At 40.2% G+C, this 26,774-nt stretch overlaps 1 protein-coding gene across 2 annotated transcripts in view; it reads left to right on the top strand.

Moving 5' to 3' along the window:
- Positions 1 to 26,774, top strand: part of pik3c2a (phosphatidylinositol-4-phosphate 3-kinase, catalytic subunit type 2 alpha) — a 73,615-nt gene that overhangs the window by 35,134 nt on the left and 11,707 nt on the right. For both annotated transcript variants that reach the window (XM_041795161.1, XM_041795162.1), the window contains exons 5-22: positions 5,725 to 5,845; positions 7,940 to 8,051; positions 8,310 to 8,389; positions 9,531 to 9,594; positions 12,076 to 12,222; positions 12,302 to 12,335; positions 12,430 to 12,670; positions 15,838 to 15,960; positions 17,644 to 17,811; positions 18,070 to 18,193; positions 19,274 to 19,413; positions 22,174 to 22,365; positions 22,615 to 22,708; positions 23,067 to 23,161; positions 23,737 to 23,917; positions 24,027 to 24,131; positions 24,515 to 24,607; positions 24,818 to 24,947. In XM_041795161.1, coding sequence (XP_041651095.1) covers positions 5,725 to 5,845; positions 7,940 to 8,051; positions 8,310 to 8,389; positions 9,531 to 9,594; positions 12,076 to 12,222; positions 12,302 to 12,335; positions 12,430 to 12,670; positions 15,838 to 15,960; positions 17,644 to 17,811; positions 18,070 to 18,193; positions 19,274 to 19,413; positions 22,174 to 22,365; positions 22,615 to 22,708; positions 23,067 to 23,161; positions 23,737 to 23,917; positions 24,027 to 24,131; positions 24,515 to 24,607; positions 24,818 to 24,947 — 2,244 coding nt within the window. The remainder of the gene's footprint in view (positions 1 to 5,724; positions 5,846 to 7,939; positions 8,052 to 8,309; positions 8,390 to 9,530; positions 9,595 to 12,075; positions 12,223 to 12,301; positions 12,336 to 12,429; positions 12,671 to 15,837; positions 15,961 to 17,643; positions 17,812 to 18,069; positions 18,194 to 19,273; positions 19,414 to 22,173; positions 22,366 to 22,614; positions 22,709 to 23,066; positions 23,162 to 23,736; positions 23,918 to 24,026; positions 24,132 to 24,514; positions 24,608 to 24,817; positions 24,948 to 26,774) is intronic.

The following is a 26,774-nucleotide window of genomic DNA, read 5'->3' as shown; positions in this document are numbered from 1 at the left end:
TCTGTTGAAGGTACAGAGAAAAGATGTAAAATATTAATAAAAGAAAAGGGTAGAGAAGAAAGAAATGCTGGGAGTTTGTCTCAGGTTTCTGTCTGTGGTTCAGAGTGTGTTAGAGAGATGAAACACCAGCTTGTTCATTTAAGAGACTAAAACTATACTGACTCCAGCATTTTCTCTCAAAATGTGCAGTGACACCACATTGAAACCACACTTGACACTAACAATAAAGCAGTATACCCCTGTATGCACTATACTATACATCTTTCTGTGATGTCTGAATCAAGGTTATAATAGCTAAGTGAGATGGAATGCAACCCCAAATCCAAAAAAGCTTGGACGTGTGTATCATGGAAACAAAAACAGAATGCAATTATTGTCATATGTGTGGGTTATGTGATTAAATCTTTTTGTTGTGGTCTTTTACTTCTGTGTTATCAATTGGCAGCTTCATCTGTGCAGATCTTGGAGTCTAAGGCAAGTTTCCCTAAGGGAAACTTATGATGCTCCAAATGATTCGTGTTGGTGAAAGGTTTGGACCCCAGGCTGGCCAGTTCAGCACCCAGACTCTTCTACTGTGAAGCCATGCTGTTGTGATGGATGCAGTATGTGGTTAAGCATTGTTTTGCTGAAATATGAGAGCAACATTGTCTGGATGGGAGCATATGTTGCTCTAAAGCCTCTGTTTACTTTTCAGCATTGATAGTGCCCTAATGCAACCCCATACCATCAGAGATGCAGGCTTTTGAACTGCTCTGATAACTAGGTGGATGGTCCCTCTCCTCGTTTGCCCTTGGAATATGGCATCTGTGGTTTCCAAAATAAATATGAAATTTAATTTCATCTGACCACAGAACAGTTTTCCATTTTGCCTCAGTTCATGTTAAATGAGCTTTGGCCCTGAGAAGACAGCTGTGTTTCTGGATCCTGTTCACGTATGGCTTCTACTTTGCCTGATAACAGCTTTAACTTGGATTTGTGGATGGCATTGCCATCTGTGTTGACAGACAGTGACTTCTGTAAGTGTTCCTGAGCTCATGCAGTGATTTCCAGTACAGAATCATGCCTGTTTTTGGTGCAGTGCCACCTGAGGGCCAGAAGATCTCAGGCATCCAGTATTGACTTTCAGCCTTGTCCCTTGCTCACAGAGATTACTCCAGACTCTCTGAATCTTTTTATGATTTTATGGACTGTAGATGGAGAGGTATTCAAGGGCAATTTAATGTTAAGGAACATTTTCTGAAGTTCTTCCACATTTTAGACACAATTTTTCGCACATTGATGAACCTTTGCCCATCTTTACTTTTGAGGGATTCCAGCGTTCTTTTAAATAATGTGCATGATCTCGGTCTGAAACATCAAACCCCTCTTTTTGATGATCTAGATGGATTATAATCTCTTTTTGTTGATAGTGATGTTGATAGCAGACACTCAGATTAGGTAGGATCATTCTGCATCACCTCCCATCTTTCCTACATTGGTTTTGCTTGTTCAGTGTTAGCCATAAGTGCTTTTACAGTTGGGATGTGATTTTCAGAGGCAGTATCCATAATATCAATAAAGGAAAGATGTATAAACATCTTTGAGAAGTTGTCCAGCTTTTGCTCAGTAAAAGTTTTGTCCCTTTCCTTAGCCCCCTCTGTCCAGGCTAGAAAAGGTAGAAAAAAATGATCCTACCTCTTTTATTTTGTCTTAACTTGTCCCAGCTCTTTGTGAGACCACATGCTGTTTTGTTTGTATTCGTGCAGCGTGCATGTAGGAGATTTCACTTTGTAGGGGAGAGTTCAGGACAGTAAATGCTGACATGGCTGAAGTGAAAGAGATAAAATCCCAGCCTCATAATAGTCTCTAAAGCTGGTTACAGTTAGTATGAATTTAACTTCTCTTTTCCAGAGGCCTGTGTGTCTTTTTCTGTCTGAATGTGTCTCACGGAAACAGAAATCTCTGTTTGCTCTGAGTCATGCTCTGAAGAAATTGCATCATTTTTCTTGTACATGTGCAATATGTTGTTTCTGTGAATTTAAAAAACACTGAGTGACTTACTTCCTTCTGTCCTCTCCAGCTTTCATGCTGTGGATCCTACATGCCACTGAATGGACCTGAAACTTGTATTATAAGTTACTTATTACAGTAGTTACAGTTGTAGATTAATTATTCCCTCAATAGTCTTAGATGTGTTTGCTTCTTTGCCCATTTTTGACTCTTCCTATGCTTTTAAAAAGAACATGTGGAATAAGGTTGTCAAATTCTCTGATACCTTTCCCTACTACATATTTGAAATGATAACATCTCTGTTATTTTATGATAGTTATTCTTAACAGGTAGGTCAGGACCCAGAAGGATTTGCAATTATTTTATTGTGTCAACCCTAGTGTGTGTAATGGTTAAAAACATCCAGTCGAGAAATGTTCTGCTGAAATTGGTCTCTTCAAAAAGGCCGGCTGGGAATCCCCTTCCCACCTCAGCTCTCTCACAAATAGAGGAGTGGTCTGCCTAAATTGCTTTGTATCAAAACACTGCAGCCCATGTCTAACCGCTGTGACCGCCCTGGCATGGCCACACAGCCATACAGGACCTAAAACTAAAGCTGAAACAGTGAGAAAAGACAAACCATTCCTCTGATGGGTGGAGGTCCATCCTTGCTGGAGCCAGGGGTGGTCTTTCTCCCTCTTAGTCTGTGTGAACCTTTATTAAGTAACCTGTTTTTGTGTGCTTAGTGTAAACCTCTGAATGAAGTGACTTTATCTGTCTCCATATCTGTCTGCTTGTGTTTGTGTATGCAAGCTTACGAGCATGTTAAACCCCCTGTAGAAGTAGCCAAACAGCAGAATAATCCACCAGGTGTCAGGTGACCTTCAACACCCCGTCATCCCTTGGTCGGACACATCTGATACCGGGGCGTACGTAAACACCCCAAAATCTCTTATCGTTCAACAGCACACACACCACTGAGAGTGTCCCTCAGATTTAGGAACAGGTTTGAGATGAAACATGAGCTGCTTGAACGCTGCCAGAAAGCTTTGCGGTTAGAGAGAAATCCAGGAAAGTGTGAGGTCTAGAGTTCAGTTCCACAGTTCACAGCAACACTTCTGACTCTGTTAAATGGGAATGTGGTACTTCAGCTTGGCCATGACCTTAATATAAAAGCATCAAAAGTACATGTATAGTATTAAATATTTGTCAGGGAAGGCTGATTTTGGCTTCCAACAGGGCACGTGTTTTATTCTCACTGCCAGGGGGGCCAAACTGTCACAAATTATTGGACATACCTAATTAGACAATTATAATTACCTATAACTTAACCAAAGGAATAAATAAACAGCTTTCATATACCAACCTTACATTTTTAACAGGGATGCTGCCGAGAGCTCTTTCTGATACCCAGAACTGGCACGAGTACTTAATAATACCATTAAAGTTTGTAAATAACATTAAAGGTATGCTTCATCATTTTCCTCACAGGTTTCCACTTTCTGACTGTAGAAAGTACAGTCGTCACGAGAATGCCACTCAACCTGTTGCATACATTTTTTTCAGTCATATAGGTTTTGTGCAAAGAACTCCGGATGAGGGACAGAAAGGGATTTCTGAAACAGAAATCTAAATGCATAACTCTTGTACTGTTTATGGCTCTACCTTCGGATTGGGGAAAACAATCTTAAGCTACTTTTGAATCTCTGAAGTAGTGACAGTTTTCGGCGAAACGTTTACAAAGGTCATGGAAAATCAGCAGACATGGATTAAAACCTCCATCTTCAGCCTGACAGAGCAGACTCGGACAACCCTCATGTGAATGGCCCTTTTCTATCAAGCAGTCTAGTTTGGCACAGGAAACCCTGACCTTGCTTCTGTTGCCTCCACAACTGATGTCCCTGGGAAATCTGTCTCTTTGTAGAGATCTGGATCAGTTGGCTCAGCTCAGTAGTAAAAGAAAGTCTTTCTGCTTCCAAATGGCTCTTCATTTGGTACTGGTTTGATATCATAAACGTCCATCCATCCATTTTAAATGCCGCTTATCCCATTGGGGGTCGCGGGGGTGCTGGAGCCTACCCCATCTGTCATTGGACGAGAGGCTGGGTACACCCTGGACTGGTTGCCAGTCAACAGCAGGGCTGTCACATCGAGACAGACAACCAGGCACGCTCACACTCACACCTACGGCCAATTTTGAGTGACCAATTAACCTGATGAGCATGTCTTTGGTGGTGGGAGGAAGCCGGAAAACCCAGAGAGAACCCATGCGTGCACAAGAACATGCAAACTCTGCACAGAAAGGCCCTGACCGGGAAAGAGAACCAGAAACCTTCTCAAACAGGAGCCAGCTCTTGTCGTTCTTACAAAAGAGTCAGCTCCATAGACTCTAGAAAGAATTGGATAAACCCTGTGTAACATCAGCCGTCTGCTTACAACAGGCGGACTCAATATGGCCTCCATATTGAAATCGCCATCTCAACCGAACTTTGGATCAAGCTAACAGCAGACAAGAGCCTACCCACTGAGCTTGACTTCCTGTCAGCTAAGCTAGCACTAAAGCCAGCCTTCTGGAGGTAACGTCTGCCTGTCAAGTCATCTGTCAATCAAATGAGACGCGCCAATCAGTGCAGTGAGATTTCCTAAATATAATCGAAACAATTGTGGTATAAGAAAATTCGACCCCTGTAAAGTGAGACGACATGAGGATATTTGCTGAAGAGGCACGTTTCGTTTCTTGAATCAGGCTGTAAACCAGTTTATTTATAGTGGAAAAAAAGCTTTTTAACATGTTGTGTACGGGACTTCCAGTGTTCCTGCAGCCAGCCTCAGGTGGACATTCCCCATATTGCAATGTTTTGCACTGCCGCATTAGCTTCATTTTTCAGGACCGGAGGCTGCTGCTTGGTCGTCTCATAGAACAGTACAGGGGCTGGAAAGTCTCACACTATTGCATATTCAAAGCACTTTGCATTAACAGAAAACACCAATGCAAACAGCTTTGACCAAAATCCAAGTAACTGAACACCAATGCAAACAAGAGAAAGACAAAAGCAAACCACTGCAACACAACCACTGATCATCACTGAAGTCACTGATCATGAAATGCAAAATTCTGTTTCTTTCCCCACAAGATTTATTTCTTTAAAAGTTCATCACTGTTTCCATTAAAGGCTATGATGAAATGAGGGAGAAAAGCTGTAAAAGAGATGCAGCTTACTTAGTAAAAGACTTCTAAAGACACTCGCTGTACTTCATCTGGCTAGAGGTGTTGTAGGAGGTCTGAAACACTATGATATTTGTGATGTTATTCCCCTCCATTCCAGGTAAATTGGTCAGCCTTTGGGGAAAATCACTTTTTTGTAAAATCTAGGGATCATACCTAATGTATGTAGAACTATTCTGAAGATAACTGTGCTACAGGTGCTTTTAGCTCCTAGTGGCTGGGGTGCCTTGATTCCTCAGTTGCTGTTTTTGAGCTTTTTAGAGCCATTTGTTGTTGTAACATCTTTTATTTTGTAGATTCCCATTACCTTTAGTTTTCCATTAACCCTTTAGCTGTAAGAAGTCTAGTGTTGTTCTCCATACATCATTCTAACTGTTCCCTCTCTATTTTTTCTCCACCTTTCCTTTCTCTACCCTGTCTGTTGTGGTTTCTTTCTTTCATCAATATCCCAATCACTATCCCTCTTTCCCTCTGTCTGCCCTATCCCTCCCTTCTTCATCTTCCTGTTATTCTCTAACCCTGATTCTCAGTGAGTTCTCCGGTGGAGCTGCTGATCAGTCAGACTCTCTGTTGGGTCCACGATGACCTGGACCAGGTGGACTTCTCCAGCTACCTGCTCAAAGTCTGCGGCAAGGAGGAAGTGCTTCAGAAGTGAGTAACAAACACAAAGTCCTTTGAGTGATTTAAGTATTAGAAGAAAACTTTATTTTTCTCAAAGTGACAGAGCAAATTCCAAGGTATCATTTGTTTTCGTACGCCCACTCACTCTCCCTCTTTCACTCTGCCCTTTCTTTATCATTTTTTATCTTGGCTTTCTCTCAAAGTCTTGTGCAAAAGGGTCTGATGGATGTTTTTATATCTCACCCTGTGCCCTCCTCTCCTCTCCCTCTAATCTGAGAGACATGGGAATAGTTCCTCCCTTGCCAGGATTTAAAGGACCAGTACAAGCAAATGTTCAAAGTTGCATAAGTAATTAACCAGGATTATTACTGCCAAACAGATGAATGTTGTGTACATGCTGTGAGATCATACGTGGAAGCAGTTAAAGATCTCTTTCCATCTTTTTTTTGCTACTGAGAGCTGTGTTTATAGAATAAACTGTGAGATGTGTAAATAAAGATTCTAAAAGCTGGTTTGATGCATTCAACAATAACATTGCTGCTCAACTTGAAGACAGCCCTCTTGAGTTGGAGCGTTAGCTGTTTCATCTGCCAGATGCCGGTTATATTTGCCTTCAGCAGATTTAGTAATGACTCCCACTCAGATCAGGGATTATTTGTTAAACTCTAGCAGTTAAATTCATTGTTTGCAGACTTTTGACATGTTTCAATTGAACTTTGTCACAACAGAAGCCTCCCTTTAAGTACAATCGGACACAAGAGTCTGATTCAGAATATCTTTGGACAAGGTTGGCTAAGGGGTTGTATTTTTGCCTCTTAAATAGTTTCCTCTCAGTGCAAACATCTTCATGTGAACATCTAAAGTGATGGCGATTTGGTGAAGCATCAACAGTATTGCATGGTGAAGATAAAGCTTTTAATTTGTCAGTCGATGTTTGTAACATTTCCTCACCGGTGGCCATGAGATTTCAGTTGTGACTAAAAGACCAAGATGCAAGTGGTAAAAATTAGCTTCCTCAGGAAGGTGCCAGGGCTCAGCTTCAGAGATGGGGGTAAGGAGCCCTGACGTCTGGAAGTAGTTTGAAGTAGAGCCTTTGCAGCAAAAGGAGCCAGTTGAGATGATTCCTGGTCACTTTCCTGAGGGGGCCTTCAGGCACATCCAATTGAAAGGAGACCCCAGTGTAGACCCTGAACTCACAAGAGGCGTTAGATATCCTGTCTGGCCTGGGAATGCCAGATACCCTTGAGAAAGCTGGAAAAACTTTGCTGAGGAGAGGGATGTTGGGCTCGACTTGCTTTGTCTGCTACCCTTGTGAATAGGCCTTGGCGATATGGCCTAAATTTTCTGTCTTGTTTTTTTATTTTTTTTGCCCTTTATGGTTACAGTATACTGAAGGTGTTACAAAAATTAAGAAGATAATAGATTTAAATGCATATTCACGTGTTAAAACCCTCATTGTTCCCCTAAAACAAGGCTGTGATGGCATACTTAATTCGTGTTGGAGCAGAAGATCAGAAGTCAGAAACATACCTAATCAGGTTGTTCTCCCAAAGCAGTTTGCAGCGAGCACATAGAAAACACCAGCAAGCTCTCATTTGTTGCTGTTATCATGTTTGCCATCAAACTGACCATTAGGTTGTTATGGTCTGCAATTTTCTAGTTTTAAACAAAAAAAGCAATGTCATCCTTTGTTGAAAAGGTAAAGCTGTTAATTTCTTTTTTGAACCTCAAATAAAAATACTCTTTTAAGAACAGTAACTGTGTTGTTGTTGACTCGATAAAATAGAAGTCCTAGACGCCTAATATTGGATATTATTTTCTTTTACTTTTTCTCACAATTGATTATTAAAATACCAGAGATTGTAGGATGTTAAAAACATATGGTATTGAAAAGTAGAAATGCACTGGTGCATCGTTTCAACAGCAGTATTGGCCTTGTAGACATATGTCAGCAAATCGGCAAATGCTGTGGCAGTCTGACTTAAGCTATGAGAAGTAAAGAAACCCCCTTAACTTTATGTGTTTCCTCCTTTTCTTTTTCTTCTTTATATCAAATATTCCTTAGTTCCTTCCTCATTAACAGTCATTTTTTAAACCTTACCTCTCTGTTTCCCTATGCCACAGTAAACACAGCCTCGGCAGCCATGAGTACGTCCAGAACTGCAGGAAGTGGGAGAATGAGATCACATTACAGCTCCTCTCTCACTCCACCATGAGAAGAGACTTGGCACGGACAGTAAGTCACTCAATCAGGCGAACATATGAGCTCACATAAACTCCCTATGAGATTTTTATGAACTGTGACATAAAACATTTCATACTGTGCCACTGAGAGGGATCTAAACTTGTATCCCTCTGGAAAATGATGATATGTAATCCTCATGTGGTGCAAAGATGCTATAAAGAATCAAGATCTCATTGTACTTTGGTAGCTGCTTGTAATCTTATATGCTTTGCTGATAAATGATTAAAAATGTTTACTGCTTCTGTTTAGGCAGATGATGACAGCTCTGCGATAGATGTAGAGAAGCACCTCGGCCAAGTGGAGAGGCCTTTCAGGGAGAATGTCACCAGGTATGAGCACCCCACTAAAAATAACCCATACAGTAGCTGTAGATCTGAACATTTTACATTCTAGTCCAGAAATCATTTAACAGAAAGTATAAACACGGGCCCTAAAGATAAGACATTACATCAGTCAGTAAAATTACTGGCATTCAACTGTAAGATGTATTTACCACTTATCAAATAGTCCTTATAACTGATCTGTGATGATGTACAAATGAGGCCATGAACTCCTATTTATTAAAATGACTAAAATTCCGACAGATCTCCCTTCTGAAAGGGTTCTTGTCTTTTAATACTGAAGTACACAAAGCCTTAAACCCATTACCATTATCTGAAATCTGTTCTTCGTACTCCTATATCTCCCTTGTGGAGCTGTTGGGAGTCCTTGGATCCTACTTTAAGAACTCAGTTTTATGTAAATATGTAGTTTCAGGTTACACAGGGAGAATCCATTTCTTCAGGGTGCAAATTGCCAGGGGGGAAAGGGATGGGATTTCCCTTTTCTACTTCTGATATCCCACCTTCTAATGACGAAGACTGAAGACATCCAACTCTTAAACAGTGGTGGTCTAATGATAGCATTCGCTGTGTGATTGAAACTATTTGACACCACCAAAACGTTTAAAAGTCCCATTCACATTTATTTAAGATGCATATTTTGCTCAGCTACAAACATGGAAAAGACACGCTCTCACTATCTCACACGTACACACTTACAAACATGGCAGTGGCCTAGTGTCTGTGCACCCTCAGAGACTTTAATCCTTGAGCCCCAGTTGAAGTCAAACCTACAGCTCCTTTCTCACAAGTCATTTCTGACTCTGTCTCACCCCTGGTTAAGACTTTATGCCCTGTCTTATCTTAATAAACGCTCAAAACTAATTCTCAGAAAGAAAAGATAAGTGTTTCAGTAAGGGCATATGTGAAAATGATACAGGCATTCAGACACAGATCCACATTTGCGTATAGTTCCTGTTTTGTATAATGTCAAACACTAAAATGAGCTGAGCTTTTTGATTTTTTTAGTCCCCTCAATATAACTTTTGTATGCTGTTCTGATATATTTGTATTGGTGATAAATTCAACAAAATGTATGTCCTCTTTTCCTTTCTGCTTTCTAATTTCTCTGTTTTGTTTCTTCTTTCAGACAAGGCCTGGCTGACTATTTAGAAGGTTATCACAATCAAGTCAACATCTGTCTACAGAATGAGGTACATGTGGACCCCACATAGGTCTTCAGATTAAAATTAAACAAGATTATTTTGAACAATTTGGCCTTCTTTCAATGAGGTTTTGTATAAAGTTAGGGTTAAGACAACATTATTAACTGATATTTGTATGTAGGGATGTGCTAACACCAAGCCGAATTGCTCGCTGTCACTGTACTCTGTATCATTTTACAGCATAATGTTATACACGTACCATCCAGTTTTTTTTGGCACCCTTCCTTAAGGGTGCCAAGGTTATCTGTCCCTAAAAGGTGGAGCCACACACACAGTAGACACACTGCAGTTTGTTGTCCCAGTTTGAATTTTCACTTCCTGTCAGACAGCAGTAATAAACACAAACAGGAAACCCGCCATGCTTAGATATCCTGTGGGTTTCAAAAATATATACATCATCAGGACGATATATATAATGTGCTATGTCAGCGCGTAATACCACCCATGGATGACCTCAGAGGTGCAGACGTCCCTAGCAACTGTTGTGATGAGAAGGTGCAGTGCGAATTGGACAGTGCTGTGAGGAACAAGACAGTGTTCCAGCCGGTGCCATGGCCTTGCCATCTAGCTTACAATGCCGCCCATCAGGTGAGGGTAGTGTTGTACTCAAGACCACCCCTCCAAGACCAAGACTTGTCTGAGACCAGACTGCACCGAGATCAAGACAAGAGCAAGACTTTTGGGGGTTGAGATTGAGTCGAGACCAAGACACGCTGAGACCGAGACAAGGTCATAAAAATCAATTTAAAAAAAAAAAAAAAAAAAAAAAAAAAAAATGGCAAGCTTGAACAGTTAAAGAGCATTCTCTCTTTAATTTTAGTTTTAGCTATTTGTTGTTTTAGCAAGTGCTTCTCCTTATTATCACATCAATTAAGTCTAAGAATAGTAGATCAGTGCTGGTCTTGACCGGTCTTGATGGAAAATCCTGAGTCTGGCCAGTCCGAGACCGAGACAAGACTGAGTAAAAATGCTTTCAAGTCTGAGACGAGTCCAAGACATTCAAAATGTGGTCTTGATCTTAGACCGGTCTCAAGACCAAGACCGTTCTCGAGTACTAAAACACTAGGTGAGGGTACATGTGTCTGTGGAAACGCAAACTATTTGGGGTTAAACGTACTTATCTGTACTCAGTCAAACCAGACTACCTTGTGGAAAGGCAGCCTCAGCCTCTTATTAATGCAGCAGATAGGCAAATTTGGAGCTATGTCTGCAGTTTTGTTATATTGTAATATTAATCAGGATAATAAAAGTAAAGCAGACTGAAAACTATGCACTAATAAACTGTCATAAGTCGGGGTGTGTGGCATCTGCTGAAAATTAAACTTTTTTAATGATTTTTAAAACTCTAAAGGTATTTTTATGTTTGCAGTCAGTATCAGTGAGTACTCAAATGTAAGCTCCCTTTTTCCATGAGGAAGACTAGACTAAGACTGGATAAAAAAAAAGGTCTTTGATAGGTGTTGGTGAATAAAAAAAAAAAAAAACCTGGAAAGTTAAGTTTTCATCAGGATGAAAAACAAGACTTAATTCTTAATGGTAGACTGTGTGACATTTAAAATGTCTGAAATTTCACCACCATTCATTTAAGATATGTCAGTGTTTTCATCATTGTATTCAAATTAAAGTATAGATAGTGCATTAATATGGGGTTTTTACATCCGTGTTTATTATACAATGTGACTGCTTGAATTAGTTCAAATAGAATAAATTTAACTCATAGTGAAGGCAAAGATATGAGGAGTTTTCATTGACTAAAACTGGGCAAAAATGTTTTAATTTTTCATCGACTACAAAATAAATTAAAACTATCAAGGTAAAAAATGACTCAAATCTAAAGACTAAACTTAATTTGAAATAACTTCTAAAATTGACACTGGATCGGTACATCCCTGTTGGTCAATCAGATGTTCACATGTCCACTTTATCTGTGCTCTGAGTCCAACCAGAGTCCTCAGCAGCATTTTTGTTGTCCAATGAAATACCTCACACACCAGTGTTGGTCAACCAGGACGTTCCTGGAAGGCAGACTTTCTAGAAACAGCACATCTGTTTCTCAGCCAGCGAAGCTTATAGTGGAGTAATTGAATGCAGATTAAAGTGAGAGCCAAGCTCCGCCTTCAACCCAAACAAAACCCCAGAATGAAACCAAAGATTTATTTGAGGAAACCTTGATGAAGTCGTAGCACTCGAGGAAATAAATGTCCTTGTAGCATGCAATAGCGTCTTGTTTAAGCAAACTCACACATGCAGTAGGCTGCTTCGGTTTAGAAATACTGTTTAGATGATAATTTGTTCGATGTGTTGTTGGTGCTGACCTCCTGATGTGCTGTTCCTGTGTTAAACAATGGGTTTTAGTGTTTATAGACAGGCTGGAAACAGAATTACACAGCAGGCTTCCATCAGTAAGTGACGATAGATGCTGTCGTAACAAACATGCTATATCAATCCACCCTCTATGTCTGCATCCAGAGTACTCAATATAAGACTGTGGACCGGCTGGTGCAGACTCTGAAAAACTTGTGCTGTGGTCTGGACGAGGTGGAGACACAAACGATCACAGAGGCCATAAAAAGGCTGAAACACTCTGTCAATTTACCCCGGACTCGCTCGCCAAAGGTCAGCCTTTTGTTATGCTCGCGATCATAACATTATGCTTGGATTTCACCCTAAAACCAGCATGTTTTTCCTGTTTTAGCTGGGCTCTCCATCATCTGGTCAGTCATCAAATGGTAAGTTACAGTCTCATTTGACTAGGACGTTCTTGAATAAAAATGAAGTGCACTGGCAGTATTCAAATCACCTCACACTGATCTTCACTGACAGGTCACACCAGTCCTGTAGAGGAGTGCATGGCCTCGCTGACACAGGCTGTTTACGACCTGGCAAAGCTCTACCTGCGCTCCTTCTGTCCTCCATCCCCTTCCTTCAGCTCACCTCCGTTACCCCAGCCTGCAGAGGGGGAAGGCGTAGAGGGACGGAGCAGCAAGGAAGCTTCTGGTACCACTGACCACCTTCAGTTCACTCTGTTCGCCCTGCATGGCATCCCAGCCAACTGGATCAGCAGGTAAACAGACGGACAAGGATCAGGCTCGGAGCTCGACGCTCCAGAGACATAGATTACTAATAAGGGATGCAGAACTCTTTAAGATATAAAAAATAATGCTCCTTTTATTGCATTGATAAATCTCAAAAGCTGAATCTGCTTTTGATTAAAATCATGAGCTTGATTGCCTTAAATCATTTATTATAAACAAATAATATCACCTGAAAGCATGAGTAGCGCCCAGTGCCACCCACATTCATGTACAGCTTCAAGGTAGAGTGAAAGATAAAGACAGTATCTGTTTTATTTTTTAAGCAAATCATGGCAGATAAGTCTTAATTTAGCAAGTAATCAGAATAAAATGATGCAGCTTTGTCTCTAGAAAAGTTTAGTAACTATTTATTGGTAAGCAGCTGTGACTGAGGGGATTCCTCCAGGCTGTTTGTCACAGCACATAGTCTTGTTTTCTCCTGCTAAACAAACAGCTCCTGTGTTGCGCACATGTCTTATTTTTCCATGCCAGTGTCCTGTTTCACCCTGACTTTATCTCCTACGTGCGTCTGGATGCGAGCTGAGCCAAATTTTCCGTTTTCAGCTCCGTCAGGCATCAGTGACCAGGATCAGTCCACTTTAGAAAGCGGCCTACGTTTGGGAGCCATAGAGATAGAGAAAAGTGGAATGGAGACTTTAAACTTTTACAGGTTTTCTGGTTGATAGTGGAAAAATAGTGTCAACAAAGATATTACCAGCCAATAGGGCCATATTAAAATATGTACATTTTCATTACATTAAATTTATATCGCTCAACTTGCTTCATTACACAAGTTTCAGCTCTGTTATTGAAATAGACTTTGTCTATTTGTGATCTACATATATTAATTTGACTTAGGATTTGTTTGTAATTGTTTTGTTCTTAACAAAAGCTTCAAAAAGAACTTTTTGTCAGATGTTTAGAGGAAATTAATTGTGGGAAAGGAACCGCAGGCTGGTCCTAAACCTGGGACACCCATGCACTCCCCAGTATTTAGCATTTCTATGGTCAGACAATTTTAATAAATAATCATTTTCCTTCATAAGTTGAAATCAATCCCAATTTAATTTAAAAGATGTTTTTTTGCCATGCAACATATTATTGTGAGTCTATCTCAGTAGTTGATTATTTTCTACTGGCTAAAGTTTGAGTTTGTTTTTTGCAGACACAGCCAGTTTGTGTCTGGGTAAAGGCCAACAATTGCAACGCTTTCTTAAAAGTTCACAGTTGTTAAAACTGTCTATTTATACTAAATCAATAAAACTGCAATCCTAACTTTCAGATGGATCCACTTTAAAAGCCATCTCATGCAGTCTCTTCGTCCACGGTAATTTTCTGCTCAGTCCGTGACGCCGTCATAAGACAGGAACTTCCTAATAACAGGCCTATTTACTCCAGCACTGTCTCTTCTGGCTGCTATTTTAAACCAGCACCAAACATTGCTGCAGTGACAGCCATTCCCAAACACATCCAAAAATATTTAGCTCCTCTACACTCGAGGCCCGAGACTCACAGCGAGTACAGTACTCCCCCGCACAGAGACGAAGCTCAGCATATCTGTTACTGTGTTGTGGCATTGCTGTAATACTCTCTTATTGAGGGCTGAGTGTTTGGCGTTGTTGTGGCTCATGTGTCATCCATCTGGAGCTCAGTAGTCGCTGAGGCACTGTCAGCATATTGAGACACCATGACTGGAGGGGGAGCTGCTGACACAGATGGCACTGAGCAGTGGATCAGGCCTGTAGTGGTTAAAAACTGTTATTAATATGCTTGTGTTCTCAACTCTTTACACATGTAGCTTTAACTGAAACAGGGCCATTCGTGGTTTCACTGTTGAATATCACATTTACAATTTGGAGTGAAGTAAAAAAGTAATAATCATTTTTAAAAGGTTTTTTGGCTTTTATTGTAGTGGATAAACAAAGTGGATAAAGTCAGATACAGGGATAAGAGAGTGGGGAATTGCATGTGTCAAAGATATGAGTCAAACCTTGGCCACCCGTTTAAAGGCTACAGCCTGTGCACGCAAAATACATGCATATCTGTTACCCTTTGAATAGATCTTATTGATTTAACTCCGTTTTTATATCCATCTGCTGTTCCTCTGCTTTATTCACAACCTGTGTCTGCTAACAACAGCGCACTCAGAATGTATTCAAACCCCTTTCACTTTCTTCAATTTTGTTCTGATGTAGCCTTATGCTGTTTGAATTAATCTTTTTCTATCATTAATCTTTGCTCAGTACCCCATAATGACATAATGTCTCCCAGTCCCTGCTGCAGAGAAACACCCCCCACAGCATGATGATGCCACCACCATGCTGCACTGTTGGCATGTATTGGGCAGGTAATGAGTAATGCCTGGCTTCCTCCATACATAATGGTCAGAATTGGGGCCAAACTGTTCAATCTGGGTTTCATCAAACCAGAGAATCTTGTTTCTCACAGTCTGAGAGTCCTTCTGGTGCTTTTTTTAGAACTCAAAGCAGGCTTTCATGTGTTTTGCTCTGAGGAGAGGATTCCATAGCCATGCTGCCTTAAAGTCCAGATCTGTCGAGAGCTGCAGTGATGGTTGTCCTTCTGGGACTTGTCCCATCTCCACACAGGATCTCTGGAATTCAGTCAGAATGACCATCAGGGTCTCCTCTCTTACTAAGGTCTTTTTCACCAGATTGCTCTGTTTCACTGGGCATCCAGGTCTTGGAAGAGAACTCTTGGGAATCTTCAGTGCAGCAGAACTTCTTTTGTAGCCTTCCCCAGATCTGTTCCTTGCAACAATCGTGTCTCTGAGCTCTGCAGGCAGTTCCTTTGACTTCATGGCTTGGTTTTTGATATCATTGTCAGCTGAGAGGCCTTCTATAGAGAGATGAGTGCCTTTCCAAATCATGCCCAATCAATTTAATTTACTATAGGTGGACTCCAGTCAAGGTGTAGAAACATCTCAGCAATGATCCAGAGAAATGGAAGGAACCTGAGCTAAATCTCAAGTGCTTTTGTGAAGGGTCTGAATACTTATGTAAATGTGTTTAGAAAGAAAACTGAAAAAAGTGAAGGGGGTCTGAATACTTTCTGAAAGTACTACATGTCTCCTTAATCACATAAATACAAAAAGCTGTTTTCAGCCAGTAGTGACACTTAATTTGATGTTTTATTGCAGTTATGAGAAGTACTTCCTGATGTGTTCCCTCACCCATAATGGCAAGAACCTTTTCAAACCGGTCCAGTCGAAGAGAGTGGGCACATACAAGAGCTTCTTCTACCACATCAAATGGGACGAGCTGTGAGTCATCTCTGTTTATTCACTATTTAAGGTTTTCAAAACAACATCTGTAGCAGGTATTTGATAGCACAAGTTTTAAAAATGATTCAGTCACAGTATTTGAAAATCAGTGGAAGGCCTGATTCAAATTGGTGGAGTACTGTATACATTGTGCTTACAGCAGATCCTCACTTTCTTACCTAGCAGAATAGCAACATTAACCATGGAGAGATATGATTGGTTTAGCCAAGAGATGTGCCACTAAGATGCCAAGGGACTGCAGATGTAAATTAGCTTTAAGCTCACTCTGGTACAATGCATCAAATGACATCATTTATGTTAATTATTGTACACGGTCTCTTTACAAATATACAAATATATAAGATAAAGACTAATCATGGACTGATGATTACAGTATGTCATGTTGTTAATGTTTAAAATGTACCACAGTATAATATCCTAAAACTTCAAGACCTTTCTGCAGGCATTTTTGTAAACTTCCCTTGTACTACTTAATATAATAAATGCAGCCTTTTATGCAGTTTTGTAATTGCACAGCCTGACATTGCAATTGCAGTTAGATTAATGGTGCAGCACTATTTCTTCTTTTGAAAAATTCAGAGTAAGGGACTATCACCTCCATATCCTCTGCTGGCTTAGCAACTGCCAAATGGCTTGGTCAAAACATGAGTGGAAGACATTTTTTATTTGTAAGAAATGGAGGAAAAATGGAGGGAAAAGAAATGAAAGCCTGTAAAGAAGTCTTGGATTTGACTGGAGAAGAATGGAGAGGAGACAATCCAACACCTTTCATTCTTACGTTTTTTTTTTTTTTTTTTTTTTCAGAACATAATTCTCAGCCCTAGTCACTGTATGAAAAAAGCACCAAAGCTTTAAGAAAACTTCAGGTCTTCAGTCATATAATGTGAAAGGGGATCCTAGTGTTGTACTTAAGACCACACTATCTGAGACCAAGATTTGCCCAAGACCAAAGTGCACTGAGACCAAGACAAGACCAAGACTTTCGGGGTCGAGTCCTAGTCAAGACCCAGACAGAGACAAGGCCAAGACCATAACAATAAATAAAAGAAAACATGACAAGATTTAACAGTTAAAGAGCTTTCTCTCTTTAATTTTATTTTTCGTTTTAATAAATTTGACAGATAAAAACAAAGTGTCCACAACTTTCAAAGCAAAACATGCAAAAATCTCAAATCTTAACAAATTTGTTTAACTAACTTCTGAAAATGAGATTTTATCTAGATTTGTCAGTTGGATGAGGTGTTCAGAGGTAATTCTGACTAGAAATGAGACGGACTGTTGTCCGAGTTGTTGTTGTTTTAGCAAGTGCCTCTCCTTATCACATTAATGAAGTTGAAGAATAGCAGATCAGTGCTGGTCTTGACCAGTCTTGATGAAAAATCCTGAGTCTGGCCAGTCTGAGACCAAGACAAGACCAAGACATTCAAAATGTCTCAAGACCAAGACCCTTCTCGAGTACTACAACAGTAGGGAATACTGTCATGTTACCAAGTTTTGCCAATGTATTACTTACGTTTAGACAGTGTGAAGAAGGTCCCTGCATTTTTCTGGCCCTAAAACTTTTATTTTTTTCTGCCAAAGTTTAAAAATACCATACCATGACTGTTCCAATTTTTTACTGCTCATACTTCATCTCTGTAACACTTCTCCTGTCTCCTGCAGGATAAACTTCCCCATAGCTGTAGCTGTTCTCCCTCTGGAGTCCATACTGAGCCTGACTCTGTTCGGAGTGCTGAACCAGAATGCCAGTGGCTCCCCAGACTCCAACAAACAGAGGAAAGCTCCAGAGCTGTTGGGAAGAGTCTCTATGCCGCTCTTTGACTTTAGGAGGTGAGGATAAAAGAAGAGCTGGTGATAGCGGGGTGGCACTACATGTCGTTTGATTGGAATTCAAGTTTGTGTTTCTTGAGAATCTAACGTTCTACACTCAAATAGTTTTACACATCAGTCATTAAGATGTGTAAGCAGAACAAAGTCCTTCAAAGATCCTGAAAGTTTATAGAATTTAAAGGCTAAAGTTTATAAGAAGGCTGGCTATGATTAGTTTGGAGTGTTTGATTGCTGTTCTGATTGTTTCTTTTTGTGCAGGGTGTTGGCCAAAGGCAGCAGGCTGTTGTGTTTGTGGACGTCGGCCCAGGGAGCTGCTGCTGCTGCCACCACTGGCTCTACAGGCGTCCGCAAGAGAGTACCCACAGAGAGAATAGTGCTGCAGGTGAGCTTTGCTTCCAGCATTAGTATCTGTAGGTCGTTAGAGTTGTGAGTAGTGTATCGCATAAAAAGAGTCAAATTTACTCAGCTTAGTAGTATTGTTGGACATCAGGGTTGCATGGGGCTCTCATCAAAAAGTAAATCCTGATTTATGGTTCTGTGTCTCAGCTGTGCAGTACCATGCATATGCTTTAGATCTACATAGCCCTGAACCCCACGCAGGGTTCTGCACTTTCTCAAAAAATGTTACTGTGTTGACAATGCCACGATCAACAAGCCCTGTGATTGGTCAGCTGGGTAGCACTAGTGACTGCCCATCTTTGAGTAATATGCACAGACATCTTATTTGTACTCTGGTGTGAGAAAAGTGGCTGCAGCCAGCAATACAAGAAGTCAGATCTACTAGACAGACACTAGAAATATCAGACAGTAAAAAAGTTCCTTGTTCTCTGCTTCAGCTGATTTAGCAGCCATACTGTCCAGCCTCCTCTGATGTCTCCTCTCTTTTCTTCTTTACTATAACTACAATATAATCAAATGATGATCAGTATTTATCAGCTCCATCTCACACATAGAAACGTTTAGTTTTAGTTAACATGGTTTCCTGAACACAACAAAGCAGAAAATGTGGCAACAGGACTGAAAACTGGTATAAAACTTACAAGTAGTGTATGAGTGGAGTGCATAATGTAGATTCGATGCAGAAGTATAAACCAGGCTTAATCAGGGATGCGCAGTTCCTTTATTTGATTTGCTTTATTATGATGTTTGTGGCTGTTACAGGCCTACCACTGAACTACTTTGATTTCGATCATCTCACGACTAATGCATATTGACTTACACCAAAATTGAAATACAAATGCTCCTATTGCTGCAAAGTCATCTACTGTGGAAGTTGCAGTTCTGGAACACTTAATATTACATATAATATTGAGATTTCGAAATATAATTTACCCCCAAACTGTTATATTTTAACCACATTGCAGTGGTTTGTTTTCTGTCATGTATTTTCAAATACGAGAGAACAGTGGGAGGATACTTGTAAAGAAAAAGAGGAATGTTCTGACATTTATGTTTCCCTCAGGTGGACTTCCCAAACTCACCTGTTGATGTTTTATACGTGGGACCAAAAGAAGCTCCGAGCCCAGAGCCCCCAGTGGAAGAGCTGGACCCCGATCTGCGGCGAAAACTGGAGAAAATCTGCAGCCGAGCTTCTAATTTTGGGTAGGAAGGTCACTCTGCATGTTTGCCATGCTGCAAATGGTGGCGATGCAAGATGGGAGTAGATGTCATACGCTTTTCTAACTGCTAATATGTTTGTCAAGAGTTTATGTCCTGTAAGTTCTTCAATTTTAAGGGAAGCATGGTGCGGATCTTTGTGCTAAAGTGCAGTCATTTGGTACCCGAATGCCCAAAATGAGTCATTAATCCGTAAAAATGCATCATCTAAAAAACCCTAAATTGTTGTTTTCCATGACTGTTGGTTGCACTTCTTGTAGACTTACAGTAGTCTCTATAGTTGTTTCCAGACATGCATAAATCACCTGAGGAGTTACCAAAATTTTAAGAATGAACCACTTTTGCAAACTAAAACAGTCAAAATTTTGATTTGATTTGATTTATTTGATTCATACGCCAAAAAAAATTCCAAGAATCCCACAAAACAACAGCAGGACATCCCAGATATGCTTCCAAAAGCTTTTGGGAGGGTGCCCGGACATGAAATAAGTAGCAAGTACACCCCATTTTCACTGGAAATTTTAAGGCCAGCCCCTTAGCAGACTTTGCATGAAGTTAGGGTGAGCTGATAGGTGAAAGCAACAGGAAATGTTCCATGTGTATGTTGTAAAGCTGCCTTATATTCTTTTCTACTCTTGCAACTGACTCTTTAATAGTGTGGATGCCCCCATTTAAACATAAAACTGATACAAAGAAAAAAACAACTTTATAGTTTCAAACTGTTTCTTCATCCACCACTTTCATGTGATCCTTTTCACGTCATGTTCCGCCTCCGGAGATCCCCTCCATCCTGTCAAGCAGGGAAAGTACCACTGTAATGTGCATGTTTGAACAGCCAATACAAGAAGAATTCAGGGGCAATCTGCCCTGAATTTTTCTACAAATATTCTGTTAAGCATGTTTGAAAACGGTTCATGAGAAGAGTTAAACAAACACGCAGAGAAACAGTATTTATTGAAGTGTTTTCCTCCTCAGCAGACAGATTTTTGGTGCTTTCTCAGACCACCCAAAATCAGTTGGACTTATTTGATTTAAGAAGCGATTTTATAAGATGCTTCTGACTTTGCCAGCTACAGTTTCCCCATAAACGCCCGTATGTCGTCTCCTCCTGCATTTCTGTTCTCTTCCAGCTGCTGCAGGCCCAGCTAAATGCTCTCTGACGGCCAAATCTTCTCCACGCTGCCAACATCCATGAGACTCAGCCGGCACTTTAGCATAAAACACACTCTTACTCTGGTCTCCTACTGCCTGCTCTCTGTGCTGTCCATTCATTCCTCCAGTTTTGTGAGCTCTGTTATTTATTATTATAAATCAGCCATGGTCAGTATAATTTGGCATTTTGACAAAAAAAAACTCTTTAATGTCTAAACGAAAATTGATGTAATGTCAATCTGTAATGTAAAATAAGTGACTGCATAAATAATAACCCCCTTTAGAGTGACTGACCTAATTCAACAGAGGTCCAGCCAATTTGTGCTAGTAGTCTCTCAATTAGTGAAATGGGATCACCTGAGTGCAGTGAATGGGTCTCAAGAGACACCTGTGTCTGGAAGGTCCAATCACTGGTAAATTCCTGGCTACCATTACACCATGAAGACAAAGAACACTCCAAGGTACTCAGAGAAAAGGTTATTGAAAAGTATGGATCAGGGGATACATACAGGGCACTGAACAACCCCCAGAGTTAAATCCTTCATCAAGAAATGGAAGGAATATGACATGTAAATCTGCCTAGATCAGGCCGTCCTCACAAACTGAGAGCATGCAAGAAGGAGATTTGTGAGAGAGGTCACCAAGACACCTATGACTACTCTGAAGGAGTTACAAGCTTCAGCAGCTGAGATAGGAGAGACAGTATATCTTCAACAGTCAAAGCTTTATGGTAGAGTGGCAAAGAGAAACTCAATTAAATATCCACTAGAGCTCACCAAAAGCCATGTATGAGACTCCAAGGTCAAGTGAAAGAAGTTCTTTGGCCTGATGAGACCAAAATAATGCTTTTTGGTCATCAGACAAGACACTATGTTTGGCAAACACCAAACAATGCACATCACCACAAACACATCACTCCTATTGTGAAGCATGTTGGTGGCAGCATCATGCTTTTGGGATGCTTCTCGGCAGTCAATCCTGGAAGGCTTGTGAAGGTAGAGGGTAAAGTGAATGGGGCAAAATAAAGGGAAAATCCTGGAGGAGAATTTAATTCAGTCTTTAAGTGAACTATGGCTTGGGAGAAGATTTATTTCCCTGCAGGACAATCCAATAGAGAATTTGTGAAGGAGGGGAATATTTGCAGAAATCTGTGTTTATTTTGACTTTGAAGTTTTTGGGGTTTTTTGTTTGTTTGTTTTTTTTTTTTTTGTCAAAAAAGTCAAACTATATTGGCCATAGTCGATTTATAAAACCATTAAAAGGGTAAAATATTCAATGGGATAAATACTTTTTTAAGCACTGTTTGCTTTCTCTGTTGTCTTTTTAAAACATTGTTGCTGGTTTTGCCAAGTAAGTGCTCTTTGGGAGGCCTTAAAAGGTGTTATTTTAGTTAAATATCTTGATCTGTTTCTTTAGGATGTTTTTAAAATATTAAAAGCAAAAAGAAAACCGTAACATGCTGTTAGATAAATCCATTGGAAATATGCCACTCTGGAGTATTGGAAAAGTGAACTGAAAATGCGGTTTTATTTTTATGTTTGTTTTTATAATGCAAATTTAACAGCCCATCCATCTTTGATGACTTGTCACCAGGTTGAAGCGGGCCGATCACCAGCTCCTCTGGGACCACAGGCTCCACTGTCGGAGGGACCACCCCAGCAGCCTCCCCAAGGTGTTGGCCAGTGTGCCCAGCTGGGACTGGGCCAGCATCGCTCACATCCACTCCCTTCTGCACCACTGGCCCCCTCTGCCCCCTGTCACTGCGCTGGAGATGCTCGACTCAAAGTATGCACCGTACTCTTCACTCGAAAAAAAAGACTTTGACAAGTTCCAGGGAGGTTTAAAGTCTAACAATGCTAAAGTTACAGTCATCTTTTATGAATAGTTGACTCCAAGCACATTTTATAAGATAATGCATCTTGGGTGGAAAGAAGTGTCTTCATTATGCACTTTCTAAATCTTTGTCGTAGAGTTTGTGTATACATTTTTTACATTTGGTGTAAATTTACTGTTTAATTGTGTGTTTCCATGCAGGTTTGCAGACACAGCAGTGAGGAGCGTGGCCGTCAGTTGGATTGAGAAGAGCAGTGATGATGAGCTTGCTGACTACCTGCCTCAGTTAGTTCAGGTACAGCTGAAAATGACTAATTAAAGCATGCATTTATTATATTGAGCCTTCCACTGCAATATCTATTTCTCATTTGCAAGTTTCTCCTTGACCATGCAATAAATGACTTCATGTACACAACTGGCTTCACTTGACTGCATGTTTAGTTGTGTAAATCTGGAAATCTGAATGCATTTCTTGATTTCATTGCACACTGTAAAGACATAAAGGCTTCTTACTCTTTTGTTCTGCATATTCTCAGTTGTATTATTCACCCAGTCCTTCTTTCACTTATTACTCAACTTGTCTTTCTCATGTACTTTCTTCCTTTTATTTAGTTCCTTGTTTTCACTTATTCAAATTTTTCCTCTTCTTCCAGGCATTAAAGTTTGACTGTCACCTAAAGAGCGCCCTCGTCATGTTTCTGCTGTCCAGAGCACAAGGCAACATCAACATAGCCCACTACCTCTACTGGTGAGTCTGCAGCTGCTCTGACACAGTGACAAGTTATCATACTTAATTAGAAAAATATCAGAAAATGCATAGTGTATGCACCCTTTTTTCCCTTTTAACCCCCAAAAGCAGACTTGTGTCTGCTGCTTTTATTCTAGATTTGTTGGGGTTTTTTTTGTAGATTACTAGAAAATGATCTTGTCAGAAAATAATCTGTTAAAAAAAGTAAGTCAATGAGAAAAAATGGATAAAATAACATGTATGCATGTCCAATTGGGGTATTAAAATTGGTATCTGAGCAGATTGTATTGCAATTAGCACCAAGTGCAAAAAATGCATTTAGTTGTCATCCTGTTAAACAGATAGCTTTTAATTTATGAAAATGGAGTTGCAAAACAAAGACTGAGACATCGTTTTCAGAGAGCGGACGATCCGCCAGTTCAGTGGTAATGACAGAGTAAAAATAGGAGCTTACCTATAGAATTTAAATCCCTGAGCCATGCCTAAGCCAAGCAGAAATGGCTAAAGAGAGAGGCACCGTTATGTTTACAGTGATGCACCTTTAAATTTGGTCTTGATGTATGCATTTGCTGCAGGCTGCTGAAAGACGCTGTTCAGGATCCGGCCTGGGGACAGCGCTATGAGCGGGTGCTGGGTGCCCTGCTGTGTCTGTGTGGCGCCAAGCTCAGGGCGGAGCTTGAGAAACAGACTAACCTGGTGACCCTGCTGGGGGCCGTGGCCGAGAGAGTCCGACAAGCTGGAGGATCTACACGGCAGGTTAGTGTGTAATCGTGATTTAACTGTAATTTTGTATTATTTGTGTGTGTTTCAGCACTTTAATGTGTGATTTGTGTGTGTGTGTGTGTGTGTGTGTGTGTGTGACCAGGTGGCGCTGCAGGAGGGGCTTGAAAATGTTCAAAACTTTTTCCAGAGGAACAGCTGCAGACTGCCACTCAGCCCCAGCCTCGTGGCAAAGGAGCTAAACATCAAGGTAAAACAAAAATTCAAAAAACATACACAGCCAATGAACACAAGAGTTTACAGCCCCAGCCCATGGTTACAACCTGCTTCACTGCTGTAATCTGTTCATTATAATATTTTCAGATACTTACCCGATCCTGTGAACAGCAGTGACTATGGTGTTAAAATTTTCCAAACTTTAATATTTCAGTGATTTATAGTATTGAAAGCTATCACAACTTTAAAAAATAATCAGATCTTTGGTTATATTGTCAAAAAAAAACTTCCACAAGTTAAGAAATAGAGCACCGTCTAAATTACAGATGTTCTCGTCAACGTTTTCATACCAAAACACAACAAAAACATAACATGTATTTTTGTGCAGAGGATGAAGTCATCTGTTTGTGTCTGTAGGCGTGCTCCTTCTTCAACTCCAACGCCGTTCCCCTCAAGCTGGCGCTGATCAACGCCGACCCGCTGGGAGAAGAGATCAATGTTATGTTCAAGGTAGGACGCCCACTCATGCACAGAAATGTACAGTAAGCATACAGCAGGGTTTCTAAATATACCTTCACCAGAGCCTGTCATAGCCACTGCTTACATCCCCCTCATCAGAACACTGCTCCCCCTGGTGGCTGAATTTAAAATCTGGCTACTTATAACAGAATGCAGATTGTTGTTGTAATATCTCCTCCTGTTTGGATGTTTGTGATTCAGGTTGGAGAGGACCTGAGGCAGGACATGTTGGCGCTGCAGATGATCCGCATTATGGACCGCATCTGGCTGCAGGAGGGGCTGGACCTCCGCATCGTCAACTTCAAATGCATCTCCACCGGGAAGGACAAAGGTGACAGTCAAACAACAAAGCCCATGTGTTCACTTTTCAAGCTTCTGGTGTCAGATAAAATCCAGATGAGAGTAAAGTCGATCTGATTTCACAGTTAAAATTACTTTTTCAAAATATGCTTTCTGTTTGCTGTTTTGATTTAAAGTCAATCTGCCTCCAGTACAGGATGTTTTGGTGGTGCTTCACTTTAAGCAGTCAAAAAATAATGCTGGAAAGAGTGACTCTTCTCTGTATCTGAGTCAGTTAGTTGCTACTGAAAGATATACCTCCAACAACAATCCATAACCTCATTTGCCCAGAAATTGATTGTATAATTCATGAAGATTAAGGTTGGTTTAAGTTTTATAACCTTCTCGGGCCCTGACTCATACCACTATTACTATGTCAGCATCTTTGAAATCACAGATCTATCCTGCCACTTCATGAACCTGAAGGGGATAGTTGGAGACTCATGGTGCAAATGGGTCAACTCTTACTGTTGTCATAATTGACCAAATCCACAAATTTTTACTCATTTTTAGCATCTTTTACAGCCCATTTACACAGGGCATTAGTTCAGTCCAATCCAAATTTATTTATAAAGCACATTTAAAAACAACAAAATGCTGCACAAAGTGCTGGACGGTAAAAATTAAAAACAACCAAAAAAAAAACCACATTAAAACATAAGACCAGGAGGATAAAAGGAGTAATGAAGGATCACCAGTCATAAATGCATTAGTTAATTTTTGATATATCGTTTAATATCTTACCCTTCACCCCCAAAGAATTATCCCTGAAGTTGATAGGCACTGTTTTAATGAGGAAAATTATCTTCTAGTTTGAGATTTAAAACACCTCTACTGTGCAGAGAACCTATGAGATCTTTAAGGAATTTTTTATATGTAGAACATGCATGTATATTCAGTTGCTGTTGCAGGAAGATATGCAGAAAACAATCTGAAATCAAAGCTGATTTTTTAATCTTTTAAAGTGGCTGATTTTGATTCATGAACTGTTGCCTAGTTAATTTCATCATCTGCACATCCTAGGGTTTTTACTCAGGCCTATATGCAGGCTACACAAAGGGTCTCATCACCAGAGTGCCTCACTTTGAGCAATTTTTTCTTCTCTCACTCTCTGCACATCAGTCCAGTGTTTGCATGATAAATATGATCCAGGTGATGCAAATACAATGTTGACCAAACATAAACTTTACCTGGCCGTCACATTAGGAAATCAGCAATGAAGATATCTATTTTTGGAGATTACTGCCATCTGTGATCAATTAGATGCACACATCTCTCTCTCTGTCCTGATATTTGCTGCACAGAAACTCTCATCACATCTGTCACGCGTTATCCTGCAACCTCTCTTGTCAAACATTAACTTCTACCATTGTTTAGTTTGTGAATTTAAGATAAAACTTCATAAAGTCCCCACGCTGGTTCTAATCAGGAATTAGTTGACCTTGTCAAACTTCCTTGCACAGATCAGCTGTTTTAAAATCACATCATGGGTGAAAATGAATAAAGGCAATGTACATTTTAAGTTGATTTAATCAATGAAAGGCTATTGATGGTAACACTGAAGAAGAAAAAAACAGTGAGGAAGAGAAAGAAGCAAAACGGATGTGCTGCTGTGTGAGTGAAGAAGAGGGGTGCAGGGGTGTGTTTGAGGGGGATGATGGGGCAAAATCAGCTGATTTATGCTAGTTTAATTTTGAGGAGAAGACCCAAATAAAACAGCTAATAAAGTGGGATTAATGTTATGATGAACATAATAAACCCACAGTGATTAACTTGAAAAAAAGGCAGATGAAAATTAAAAACATTATTGTTATTATTG

Source organism: Cheilinus undulatus, linkage group 9, assembly GCF_018320785.1.
Source record: "Cheilinus undulatus linkage group 9, ASM1832078v1, whole genome shotgun sequence".
Classification (NCBI taxonomy): Eukaryota; Metazoa; Chordata; class Actinopteri; order Labriformes; family Labridae; genus Cheilinus; species Cheilinus undulatus.
Note: the sequence above shows the minus strand (reverse complement) of the source record. Positions and strands in the feature narration are given on the sequence as shown.